This window comes from Scyliorhinus canicula, chromosome 16 (genome assembly GCF_902713615.1).
Source record: "Scyliorhinus canicula chromosome 16, sScyCan1.1, whole genome shotgun sequence".
NCBI lineage: Eukaryota > Metazoa > Chordata > Chondrichthyes > Carcharhiniformes > Scyliorhinidae > Scyliorhinus > Scyliorhinus canicula.
This window is the reverse complement of record NC_052161.1, coordinates 137,251,782-137,265,563: the sequence shown is the minus strand read 5'-3', so window position 1 is coordinate 137,265,563 and position 13,782 is coordinate 137,251,782. Positions and strand designations below refer to the sequence as shown.

Below are 13,782 nucleotides of genomic sequence, written 5' to 3'. Positions count from 1 at the left end.
GACACGGGGAGAACGTGCAGACTCCGCACAGACAGTGACCCAAGCCGAGAATCGAACCTGGTACCCTGGCGCTGTGAAGCAACAATGCTAATCACGGTGCTACTGTGCCGCCCATATCTTCCTCCAAGTACAAAATGTGCCTTAAATGTTACAATCAGGAAACAAATTGTAACTATGTTCAACATTTAAAATTACCCAAGGGATCAAAGTTTATTGCTATCCAATGTTTTTTAAATTAGCAACTGGACAACATAATTTTGTGTTTAAAATTACTACACTTTTTGTTTAAGCGCAGGCGAACATTACAGACTTAAAACTCCAAAGAAAGTCACAGGAAGTCCCACATCACTCCTCTCTGCAGTGAGTCAGACTGGACCCCAATGATAAGTTTGAGCAACAGCATCATTGCAAAGTGAAAAACTACATCACAGCAGCATGACATTGGCAGTATAAACACTCCTTTTGTCCACAAAGATCACCAAATGAGGTTTGACAGCTTTAAGGATGCAACAAGAACCTAAACAGCAGTGAATGGAGACTTGACAATAATACCAGATGGGGGTCTTTACAACAGACAGCTGGTTGGCACTTTCCTTACACTGTAACAAAGATCCTTTGCAGCAATATGACTCCAGGCATACAAACTGATCAATAATGGGTGCGCACTAAACACATGTACACCACCTACAATCACAGGTTTAAGTAGCAGATAGTGTTAAAAAGGGGAGTATTTCAGGATATTAAAGCCATATGCTACACTTAAACAATCTACCTCTGAACATGCGACTCAAAATCAATCCCAGCTATCCAAAATAAAACTGCATTACTTAGATTTGTGACTGGCAACTAGAGAACATTAAAATTCCAACTTGAATTTTTAAAATGTGTTTGCTTCTCCCATTATTAACATTCAGTTCAGATTAATCCAACATTCCCAGTGGGTCAAAGACTCCCTGGCTTTTTCAGAAACTGTTTTACACACTGGAAAATGTCTGAGAAACCAAAATGCTGAGATTGCGGCCATTGGAAGGTTAAAACAAGAGATCTAACCAGCACCCACAGCAAATTTAATGTTGAGCTTGGGTGGCAGCAATAGTTCCCTGCACAAAACCGAATCCCCACAACCGTCTGACGCAAGCCAGGTCCCACTCCAGGACTTAAGAACAAAAATCAAGGCTGACAATCCGGTGCAAAATTGAGGGAGTGCTGCATCGGCGTAAGGACCGTCTTTCAAATGAGACATTAACAGCGGCTGCCCTTGCAGGTGGATGTTGCAATTTTTCAAAGAGTAAGGAGTTCTGACCAGTTTCCTGGCCAATATTTTCTTTTGAATGAAGCACCAAAATGGGCTTTAAACTTCTTAAACCCAGAGACGTCTCTGTAAATGTCTAGTTACTCAAAGGAAAATTAAATTTATATCAACAGAAATATTGTGCTCAATTCTACTAGCAGCCCAATCAAAATATTTTCCAATGCGCCAACTGAACCTTACTTTAACCACCGCTAATAGATCAGCAGATACTGAAATGTAATGATTGCATGAAACAGGTGGTTATTAGTCATTACAGGAGGACCTTCACATACACCTTCGGGGCTAGTTTCACACAGTGGATTAAACAGCTGGCTTGTAGTGCAGAACAATGCCAGCAGCGCGGGTTTAATTCCCGTACCAGCCTCCCTGAACAGGCGCTGGAATGTGGTGACTAGGGACGTTTTTCACAGTAACTTCATTGAAGCCTACTTGTGACAATACACGATTATTATTATAGTGCAGCAATTCAAGCATGCTTCCCACCAGCACCTCCGCAACAGCAATTATTAAAGGCCTTGCTTGCAGTGCCCAAGTTCTGGCAATTAATTAAGTGAAAGCACAATGGTTACACAACTGAATAGCAACCCAGAACTCAAACCCAAAATCCACCCTGACACTGTGAAACTGAATTTAATGTTGGGTTGCGGACTGGGACCAGGTAAGAACAAAATAACAATGAAAACAAGAGCACGAGTAGAGCATACTGCCCATTGAGCTGGCTCCGCTATTCAATACGATCATGTCAGATCTTGGACTTTTATCTTCATTTTCCTGTCTGCTTGATCTCCCCTCCCCCCCCCCCCCCCCCCCATTCCCTGAGGCTAATCTTTCCCAAGCCTTATTATTCAACAATGGAGCATCCAAACCCATAGAGAATTCCAAAGTTATAAAAACCTAACTTGTTCGCTAGTATCCATCAGGTTAAGAAAATCATCAGCCAGACTGATCCATTCTATGAGTCTAGTCCACCAAGTCCACGCTGCCAGAGTTTCCCTGACAATCTAACCATTATGGTTTTTAAAAACCTGCCGTAAAATATACGTCAGGTGACCAACTTCTCAGCATAGCTAAGGATGGGAAATAAACAGCATGCCTCATAAACAGCATGCACTGCACCTTCCAACAGTGTCAAACACTAATCCTGTTTGAGACTCTCTATCTGGACACTCAAAGCCAAGCTGCTTTGAACTACTGCAAAACAATGTGCTTCTTAAAAGCAAAATCATACACTTAGCAAACATTAACCTTGCCAGCAAAGTGACTTAAAATCAAGCTAATAAAAATGGAAAGATAAAGAGCAAGTCATTAAGGCAACAGATAGCAACAACTGCAAGAAATGTTTTACTACAGTACTACACTGCCATTAGCCATGTATCCAATAACTCCAGCAATCAGCCCAGCAATTCACTCCAATGCTGCCCAACAATGCAACACTTCAAAAAGTTTGAACGTGCTTTTAAATCCACTGTTTGTATAAAGACATTTTTACCCACAGTGCACAAACCATGTCACTTTCTGCAAGGAGAGACTGCAGTGCAACACAGAATCGAATTAGTGCTCTGCAAACTGGGGAAAGTTGGTCCTCCAACAACTTGTATTTACATAACACCTTTAACATAGTAAAATGTCCCACGGTGCTTTGAATGTTACAAGACAAAACTTGAGACCAACAGGTTATCAAAAGCTTTGATAAATAGTTAAGATTCTAAACAGCAGCTTAAGGGGTACGTTAGAGAGGTTTAGATAGGGAAACAGCTAGCTTGGGTTCTTGACAACTAAACATATGTTCAAGTTCGAACACAGCTCTGCTGTACACTATATTGATGAAGTGGGTAGCAAGGGCAACATGCCCTGTCTGTCTATACAAGGGTGTCCCAGCAATCCACACGTGCTTTTATAAAGAAAGTTAAAATACATTTTCCAATGATTAAACATTTACAGGTCCATGAATAACCCAACAACCTCCAGGGAGATGCAAGTGACCTCTCCTGCCATCTCCAAGGTGTGTGAGACCATAGCCATCATAATTCCAGGGCAGTGAGGGGGGTCTCAGACCAGTAGAAGACCCAGAGCAACTGCAAAAATAAATTACTCTGTTCCATACAAACCAATTTATATTAATGAGTATTCTATCAAAGGTTCTGTCTGCAATTCAGTTCAGAGATTGGATACATGATATGGCTGATGAGATTTTGTGAACCCGGTGATTAGATGACAGCCGTTGAACATATATCTAGATAGCATCCCCCACTCAGGAATCCAGCATCATCAATTATCTACTGGTAATTAGGATAATCTTTTGCCGAGCAGCTCGGATACAAAATATACAGATGGATGCAATTATCTCCAAATAATGAAACAAGACCACAGAAACAAAAATAGTCAAGAGTTAAGGTAAATGTACATCTTGACCACTGCAAAGTACCATTTGATGAAATACAAAATTTGCCTGATTGCAGTTTCAATGCTTCAGCCAGCTTCCTCAATTGATCTGTGGAAGCAACCTTGCTTTTGATATAACCATGATTTGTTTAGGTATACAGTTGTTGAAATAAACATCGAATGGATCTGCAACAAACATCATTTCAGGATTGGGGCATCCACCGCCTGCATCCATCCAGAATGACCCCAAGGTTGCCCCACTTGCTTCTTAAATTATTCCAGGGTTTTCATTGCTGTTCAATAATCTATTTCACTTGCAGGTCACTTTGCATGAAGAATTTCAATGGTGGTGCTAAATTTGCCTTGAACATGTTGTCGCCTCCAAAGATATCTTTTCCGTGTTTAAAATCAAGTTATTGCCTTATCACAGAAACAAAAACTCTCTTCAAAGTTACAAATAACATCCTCTGATGTCCTCTCTTGTCCACTCTGCAGGCTCTGAAGTGGTTGACACCACCATCCTCCTCCAACTATTTAAAATATATATATTCTTGTCGCTAGCTAGGCCAGCATTTATTGCCCATCTTTGTCTTTGAAAAGGTGGTGGTGAGTTACTTTCCTACTTGAACCGCTGAAGTCCCTGAGCTATAGGTACACCTAGAGTGCTGTTAGGGAGGAAATTCCAGGATTTTGACCAAACGACAGTGAAGGAACAACGATATAATTCCCAAGTCAGAATGGTTTGGAACTCAAGGGTGCTGGTGTTCCCATGCGTCTGCTACCCATGTCCCTCCAGATGGTAGAGGTCACAGGTTTGGAAGGTGATGTTGAAGGAACCTTGATTATCCACTGTGCATCAATGGAAGAGAGGGTGGATGTTGAAGGTAGTGGATGAGATGCCAATCAAGCGGGCTGCTTCACCCTGGATGGTGTTGATCTGGAATATTGATCGAACTGCACTTATCCAGACAAGAGAGTATTCCAGCACCTTCCTGATTACCTTGTCACAACAAATATTCTGCTGAAAGCCTCACTCATGCCTTTTTCATCCCCAAACTCAACTACTCTGCTGCTCACATCCTAGCCCGGACAGAGTCCCAGGTACTTATCATTGCTCTCCTCACTGACCTTCTCTGGCTCCAAATGCTGCCACTCGCACCCCAATGATTTGATTTGTCATGTGTACCGAGGTACAATGAAAAGTATTGTTCTGAGTACAGATAAAAACATACGACATACGATAAATACACAATGTAAATATATAGACACAGGCATCGGGTGAAGCATACGGAGTGTAGTACAGTAGAGATGTGTGGAGAGATCAGTTCAGTCCACAAGAGGGTCGTTCAGGAATCTGGTAACAGTGGAGAATAAGCTGTTTTTGAACCTGTTACTGCGTGTTCTCAGACTTTTGTATCTCCTGCCCGATGGAACAGGTTGGAAGAGAGAATAATCCGGGTGGGACGGGTCTTTGATTATCCTGCCCACTTCCCAAGGCAGGGGGAGGTGTAGACAGAGTCAATGGATGGGAGGCGGGTTTGTGTGATGGACTAGGCGGTGTTCACGACTCTGTAGTTTTTTATGGTCTTGAGCCGAGCAGTTGCCATACTAGGCTGTGATGCAGCCAGATGCTTTCTATGGTGCATCTATAAAAATAGTTTAGAGTCAATGTGGACATGCCGAATTTCCTTCCTTTCCTGAGGAAGTATAGGCACTATTGTGCTTTCTTGGTCATAGAGTCAACATGGGTGGACTAGGACAGATTGTTGGTGTTGTTCACACCTAGGAATTTGAAGCTGTCAACCATCTCCACCATGGCACCACTGATACAGATGGAGGCGTGGACAATACTTCGCTTTCTGAAGCCAATGACCAGCTCCTTAGTTTTGCTAACGGTGAGGGAGAGATTGTTGTTGTTACACCATAGTAACACTAGGTTCTCTATCTCCCTACTGTACTCTACTCATCATTGTTCAAGATCCAACCCGCTACGGTCGTGTCATCAGCAAACTTGTAGATGGAGTTGGAGCCAAATTTTGCCACACAGTCGTGTGTATAGGGAGTATGGTAGGGGGCTAAGTACACAGCCTAGCGGGGCCCCGGTCGTGAGGACTATCGTGGAAGCGGTGTTGTTGTTTATCCTTACTGATTGTGGTCTATGGTTCAGAAAGTTAAGGATCCAGTTGTAGAGTGAGGAGCTAAGTCCTAGGTTTTGGAGTTTTGATACGAGCTTGGCTGGGTCTGTGGTATTGAAGGTGGAGCTGTCATCAATAAATAGGAGTCTGACGGTCAATGTCCTTCCTGCCTTCACCCCTATTTATGGATGTAACCTCCTCTCGCCTTAGAATCACTGATGTCAGTTTTTGCCTGATTACATTTGTGAAGCACCTTGGGATATTTTCCAAATTCAAGGAAATTTAACATCTAATGGGTCTGCGACAAATATCAATTTCAGACTGTGCCTGCCATCCAGAAATGTCCCACTTGCTTCTTAAATTATTCCAGGGTTTGCATATCTATTCGATAATCCATTACGTGTGCAGGTCACATGTAAATGCAAAATGTTGCTTTTCTTGGAAAGCAAAGGAATATAGTACCTTTTAATCACAGTAAACCTTTCTTCTGCAGAAATTTTAAACAGTTCATAAGGCCAAACTAGAAGGAACCAATTTACCCAAATTCTCACCTCACATGAATGCCATTCCTGGGTGTCCCCGTATCAATGACAAGGAACTCAAATGCTTCATTAAATCTCCATGCCACTTTAAGGAATATCAGAAATGGCTGAATGGCAGTGTGCACTATTAACATTCAACACCCATTTAACTTTCCAGATGCACCACCTGGAGTAAACTATTAACCTATTCGTAGGTCAAAACATTTCAAAACAAACTTCTTGATGACATTAAATCCTTCTTTGGATCCTGGCTCCAAAATCACCCAGCACTAGCCGATATCTTATTTAATTGCCAAATGCTCAGGTGCAGGTCTGAACATTGTTGGCAGGCTCGCCATCTGTGAGGCCATCCCATCTGAGCCCTCTAGGCCTCACCAGAGATTCAGAACAATGCAATGCCAGCGTAAAACATTTCTCAGTGATAACCAACCCAGAGGACAGGAAAGCCAATTGTAAGCCTTCACATCTGTCCAAAAGACTTCAACATATTCAGCATGAGCACGTTGCAGTCTTCAATATGATGGATGTCAGATTTGACCCATCATGTTACAGCCTGCCACCGACACACATTGACTAACCTCACACAAGATTTGCTAAACGGACAGGGTACTGGAGGGCAAGTGACACGAGGCAAGTGGCACATCTGTAGAACTGTATCCCAGAACAAATCAACCAAAGACTCCAGGAAAAAAGCAGCAAAATAATTTACAGCATTTTGTCCAATAGTAGGTCAGCCCAATGATGAAATAGTGAATGTGCACAACTAACATTACATTGCAAAACAGCCTGCATCATTCAGAACGTGGCAGACACTGCAGAATGGCAGGGTGACTAACTGTGACAGATGGAGACCATGTCCTAAAATAGGCAGACTGATCCAGGGGAAGGATGACAATAACCATTGAGTATCGGAGTAGGGAAATCAGGTATTGCTTCACTGAAATGTAGTAGGTGGCACTGCCATCCTGCAGTGTCTGCCACGTTCTGGCAGGATGGCAGTGCCACCTACTACATTTCAGTGAAGCAATACCTGATTTCCCTACTCCGTGCAAAAAAGCAGTGTTGGGGGGGGGGGGGGGGGGGGGGGGGGGGGGGGGGGGGGGGGGGGGGGGGGGGGGGGGGGGGGGGGGGGGGGGGGGGGGGGGGGGGGGCTTACGTACCGTGCCAGAAAGCAGTGTGGGGGGGGGGGGGGGGGTGAGTGAATGGAAGGAGGGGGGTTTTGAGTGAATGGAGGGAGGGGGGTTTTGAGTGAATGGGGAGGGAGGGAGGGAGGGTTGAGTGAATGGAGGGAGGGGGGGGGTTGAGTGAATGGAGGGAGGGGGGTTTTGAGTGAATGGAGGAAGGGAGGGAGGGAGGGTGTGAATGAGGGAGGGGGGTTGAGTGATGATGGAAGGAGGGGGGTTTTGAGTGAATGGAGGGAGGGGGTTTTGAGTGAATGGAGGGAGGGATGAGTTGAAGGGAGGGGGGGGTTGAGTGAAGGGAGGGGGGGGTGAGTGAAGGGAGGGGGGGGGGTTGAGTGAAGGGAGGGGGGGGTTGAGTGAAGGGAGGGGGGGGGTTGAGTGAAGGGGGGGGGGGTTGATGTGAAGGGAGGGGGGGGTTGAGTGAAGGGAGGGGGGGGTTGAGTGAAGGGAGGGGGGGGTTGAGTGAAGGGAGGGGGGGGTTGAGTGAAGGAAGGGGGGGGTTGAGTTGAAGGGAGGGGGGCGGTGAGTGAAGGGAGGGGGGGGTTGAGTGAAGGGAGGGGGGGTTGAGTGAAGGGAGGGGGGGGGTTGAGTGAAGGGAGGGGGGGGGGTTGTTGAGTGAAGGGAGGGGGGGGTTGAGTGAAGGGAGGGGGGGGTTGAGTGAAGGGAGGGGGGGGTTGAGTGAAGGGAGGGGGGGGTTGAGTGAAGGGAGGGGGGGGTTGAGTGAAGGGAGGGGGGGGTTGAGTGAAGGGAGGGAGGGGGGGTTGAGTGAATGGGGGGAGGGGGGGTTGAGTGAATGGAGGGAAGGGGGTTGAGTGAGTGAATGGAGGAGGGGGGTTGAGTGAATGGGGAAGGGGGGTTGAGTGAATGGAGGGAAGGGGGGTTTGAGTGATGGAGGGAGGGGGGGTTGAGTGAATGGGGGAGGGGGGTGAGTGAATGGAGGGAGGGGGGTTGAGTGAATGGAGGGAGGGGGGGTGAGTGAATGGAGGGAGGGGGGTTGAGTGATGGAGGAGGGAGGGGGGGTTGAGTGAATGGAGGGAGGGGGGTTGAGTGAATGGAGGGAGGGGGGTTGAGTGAATGGAGGGGGGGGGGGTGAGTGAATGGAGGGGGGGGGTTTGAGTGAATGGAGGGAGGGGGGGTTGAGTGAATGGAGGGAGGGGGGTTTGGTGAATGGAGGGGGGGGGGTTGAGTGAATGGAGGGAGGGGGTTGAGTGAATGGAGGGAGGGGGGGTTGAGTGAATGGAGGGAGGGGGGGTTGAGTGAATGGAGGGAGGGGGGGTTGAGTGAATGGAGGGAGGGGGGGTTGAGTGAATGGAGGGAGGGGGGGTTGAGTGAATGGAGGGGAGGGGGGGTTGAGTGAATGGAGGGAGGGGGGTTGAGTGAATGGAGGGGGGGGGGTTGAGTGAATGGAGGGAGGGGGGGTTGAGTGAATGGAGGGAGGGGGGGTTGAGTGAATGGAGGGAAGGGGGGTTGAGTGAATGGAGGGAGGGGGGGTTGAGTGAATGGAGGGAGGGGGGGGTTGAGTGAATGGAGGGAGGGGGGGTTGAGTGAATGGAGGGAGGGGGGGTGAGTGAATGGAGGGAGGGGGGGTTGAGTGAAGGGAGGGGGGGGGGTTGAGGAATGGAGGGAGGGGGGTTGAGTGAATGGAGGGAGGGGGGGGTTGAGTGAATGGAGGGGGGGGGGTTGAGTGAATGGAGGGAGGGGGGGTTGAGTGAATGGAGGGAGGGGGGGTTGAGTGAATGGAGGGAGGGGGGGTTGAGTGAATGGAGGGAGGGGGGGGGGGGTTGAGTGAAGGGAGGGAGGGGGGGTTGAGTGAATGGAGGGAGGGGGGGTTGAGTGAATGGAGGGGGGGGGGTTGAGTGAATGGAGGGAGGGGGGGTTGAGTGAATGGAGGGGGGGGGTTGAGTGAAGGGAGGGGGGGGGGTGAGTGAATGGAGGGGGGGGTTGAGTGAACTGGAGGGGGGGTTGAGTGAATGGAGGGGGGGGTTGAGTGAATGGAGGGGGGGTGAGTGAATGGAGGGGGGGGTGAGTGAAGGGGAGGGGGGTTGAGTGAATGGAGGGGGGGGGGTTGAGTGAATGGAGGGAGGGGGGGTTGAGTGAATGGAGGGAGGGGGGGTTGAGTGAATGGGGGGGAGTGAATGGAGGGGGGGTGAGTGAATGGGGGGGGGTTGAATGAATGGAGGGGGGGTTGAGTGAATGGAGGGGGGGGTTGAGTGAATGGAGGGGGGGTGAGTGAATGGAGGGGGGGGTTGAGTGAATGGAGGGGGGGGTTGAGTGAATGGGGGGGGGTTGAGTGAATGGAGGGGGGGGTTGAGTGAATGGAGGGGGGGGTTGAGTGAAGGGAGGGGGGGGTGAGTGAATGGAGGGGGGGGTTGAGGAATGAGGGGGGGGTGAGTGAAGAGGGGGGGGGGTTGCGTGAATGGAGGGGGGGGGTTGAGTGAATGGAGGGGGGGGGTTGAGTGAATGGAGGGGGGGTTGAGTGAATGGAGGGGGGGGGTTGAGTGAATGGGGGGGGGTTGAGTGAATGGAGGGGGGGGTTGAGTGAGGGGGGGGGTGAGTGAGGGGGGGGGGTTGAGTGAGGGGGGGTGGGAGTGAGGGGGGGGTTGAGGGGGGGGGGTTGAGTGAGGGGGGGGGTTGAGTGAGGGGGGGGTTGAGTGAGGGGGGGGTTGAGTGAGGGGGGGGGGGTTGAGTGAGGGGGGGGTTGAGTGAGGGGGGGGGTTGAGTGAGGGGGGGGTTGAGTGAGGGGGGGGGGGGGTTGAGGAATGGAGGGGGGGGGGGTTGATGAGGGGGGGGGGTTGAGTGAATGGAGGGGGGGGTTGAGTGAATGGAGGGGGGGGGTGAGTGAATGGAGGGGGGGGGGTGAGTGAATGGAGGGGGGGTTGAGTGAATGGAGGGGGGGGTTGAGTGAATGGAGGGGGGGGTTGAGTGAATGGAGGGGGGGGTTGAGTGAATGGAGGGGGGGGTTGAGTGAATGGAGGGGGGGGGTTGAGTGAATGGAGGGGGGGTGAGTGAAGGGAGGGGGGGGTTGAGTGAATGGAGGGGGGGGTGAGTGAATGGAGGGGGGGGTGAGTGAATGGAGGGGGGGGGTTGAGTGAATGGAGGGGGGGGTGAGTGAAGGGGGGGGGGGGGTGAGTGAAGGGGGGGGTGAGTGAAGGGGGGGGGGTTGAGTGAAGGGGGGGGGTTGAGTGAAGGGGGGGGGGTTGAGTGAAGGGGGGGGGGTTGAGTGAATGGAGGGGGGGGTTGAGTGAATGGAGGGGGGGGGGGGGTTGAGTGAATGGAGGGGGGGGGGGGGGTTGAGTGAATGGAGGGGGGGGGGGGGGGGGGTTGAGTGAATGGAGGGGGGGGGGGTTGAGTGAATGGAGGGGGGGGGGGGGTTGAGTGAATGGAGGGGGGGGGGTTGAGTGAATGGAGGGGGGGGGGTTGAGTGAATGGAGGGGGGGGGGGTTGAGTGAATGGAAGGGGGGGGGGTTGAGGGAAGGGGGGTTGAGTGAAGGGGGGGGGGGTGAGTGAAGGGGGGGGAGTGAAGGGGGGGGGGGTTGAGTGAAGGGGGGGGGGAGTGAAGGGGGGGGGGGTTGAGTGAAGGGGGGGGGGGGGAGTGAAGGGGGGGGGGGGGGGGGGGGTGGAGGGTGCGCGCGGCCGCCTCCCGCCGGATTGGCGGGAGAAGGGCTTTGGGGTGCGGACTGCGGCCTGTCGCTGCCTCTCACCTGGTGGCCACTCTGTAGATGGCGGCTCCGGCCGCGCAGATGCCGAGCCCCAGGCCTCCGGCCAGGCCGGCGGGGAAGGCGCCGAGCGCGCGGGTCACCGCCTCCATTCCCGGTGCTGACCGCAGCCCGGGACTGCTGCCCGCGCCGCCAGCCCGCCTGCGTCAACCGCCCTGCGTGCCTGCGTCAGCACGCAGCTAGCCCCGCCCCACTGCCTGCCCTGCCCCACACCTGTCAATCACACTGTGTGTGTGTCTGTTGTGTGACTGTGTGTGTATCTCTGTGTGGCTGTGCCTGTGTGTCTGACTGTCTGTGTCTGACTGTGTATCAGTGTGTCTGTGTCTGACTGTGTTTGCCTGTTTGTGTCTGTTGTGTGACTCTGTGTGACTATGTGTGTGTGACTATGTATCTGTGTGTGTGTGACTGTGTGTCTGTGTGTGTCTGTGTGTGTGACTGTGTCTCTGTCTATATATCTGTGTGTGTGTGTGACTGTGTCTCTGTGTGTGTGTGTGACTGTGTGTGTGACTATGTATCTATGTGTGTCTGTCTGTGTGTGTGTGACTGTATAGCTGTGCCTGTGTGACTGTGTGTGTGACTGTTGTTTGTGCGTGTGGCTGACTTTGTCTGAGTATTTGTCTGTGTGTGTGTGTGCCCGTGATACATAAGCAGCAACTTACATTTTGCTTCTGCTTTGGTTGTGTCAGCATCACAGACTAACATCAAAATACTGTGGATGCTGAAAGTCTCAGATGAAAACAGAAAATGCTGGATAAACCTATCAAGTTTGGCAGCATCAGTGGAGAGACAAACAGCGTTTTTTAAAATAAATTTAGTGTAACCAATTCACTTTTTCCAATTAAGGGGCAGTTTAGTGTTTAGTAATCCACCTACCCTGCACATTTTTGGGTTGTGGGGGTGAAACCCATGCAGACACGGGGAGAATGTGCAAACTCCACACAGACAGTGACCCAGGGCCGGGATTGAACCTGGGACCTCGGCGCCGTGAGGCGAGACAAACAGAGTTAACATTTTGCGTCCGCTATTTCGAGTCCATGTGACTCTTCTACAGAAGAACAGAGATGTAATGAATTACATAGTAAGAAGTCTTAGAAACCAGGTTAAAGTCCAAAAGCTTTGTTTGGAATCACTAGCATTCGGAGCATAGCACACTCACCTGCGGAAGGAGCTGCGCTCTGAAAGCTAGCGATTCCAAACAAACCTGTTGGACTTTAACCTGGTGGTGTAAGACTTCTTACTGTGCCCACTCCAGTCCAACGCCAACATCTCCACATCATGACTTATATATGTGGTGTGGTGAATGTATTTACCATAATGCATGCATGATACTGTAACCTGTGACCTATGACCTGGAAGCGGTGATATGAAGTGCTTCCAGGTACTGTACTGTAACCCCGGTATGGCTCCGCCTCTGGGTCCACGCACACCGGGGCCATATATAAGCCGGCCTCTTGTGGGCGGCATTTATTCTGCACTACGGACTCTGGTTAGGCAAGTTCATGACTAATAAAGCCTACTGTTCACTTGCTCTCTCTGCCTCACTGTGAATTGAAGGTATATCAATTTATTCATCATAGACAGCACTATGGAAGCCGCTCTAAAGCCAGACAGGCTCGAACTCGACGTCCGTGCGTCCAAAGCCAAGGAAATATTCGAACATTGGCTCCGATGCTTCGAGGCCTACCTCGACTCCTCAACAACGTCTACCACAGAGACTCTCAAGCTGCAACGCCTCCACGCCTGGGTGAGCCATTGAATCTCCGTAATGATCGAGAAAGCGACCACGTAGGAGGCAGCAGTCGCAACTCTCAAGGCACACTTTGTGAAGCCCGTAAATGAGGTGCTCACTAGACATCTCCTCACTACTCGCCGTCAACGCGCTGGAGAATCGCTGGACAAGTACCTGGAAACCCTGACTCTACTCGCGAGGAACTGCAGCTATCGAGATGTGACGGCAGAGGAACATATGAACTCACAGATCCGGGACACCTACATGGTGGGGGTCCGCTCGAACTATATCAGGCAGTGCCTGCTGGAAAACGGGACCTCCGACCTGCAGGAAACGGTAAAGCTAGCGACCTCACGGGAGGTGGCCTACCAGAACCTCAGCGCATTCCCCGCAGGCCTGCCGAACCCCTCGTGGACGCCCTCATCGTGACCCCCGTTGGACCCGACTACATCGCAGGCCTGTGCCGTGCGTCTGCCAGCCCAGCCCGGGGAACCGCAGTGCTACTTCTGCGGCCAGCGCCTACACCCCCGGCAGCAGTCCGCAGCCCGCACATCAACGTGTAGCGATTGTGGGCAAAAGGGCCACTTCGCTTGGTCTGTCTGGGCCGGCTGAAGGCCCAGAAATCGAAAGCACACCAGGCCCGACCCATGGACTCGCAGCCCCACAGACCCCGCAATGCGGCTGCGTGCCTGCCTGCAACACCCCCATCAGATGAGTCATCGGCAGAGTGCGACTTGTGGAGGCCGCCATCTTGGTCACCAGCCCCAACACCAACCGGCACATGC

At 51.1% G+C, this 13,782-nt stretch overlaps 1 protein-coding gene across 1 annotated transcript in view; it reads right to left on the bottom strand.

Annotated features, from left to right (window-relative positions):
* tmem201 (transmembrane protein 201) overlaps positions 1-11,424 on the bottom strand; it is a 175,249-nt gene extending 163,825 nt beyond the window's left edge. Inside the window, exon 1 of the mRNA XM_038773543.1 lies at positions 11,254-11,424. Coding sequence (XP_038629471.1) covers positions 11,254-11,360 — 107 coding nt within the window. The 5' untranslated portion in view covers positions 11,361-11,424. The remainder of the gene's footprint in view (positions 1-11,253) is intronic.
* Between the last annotated feature and the right edge of the window lie 2,358 nt (positions 11,425-13,782).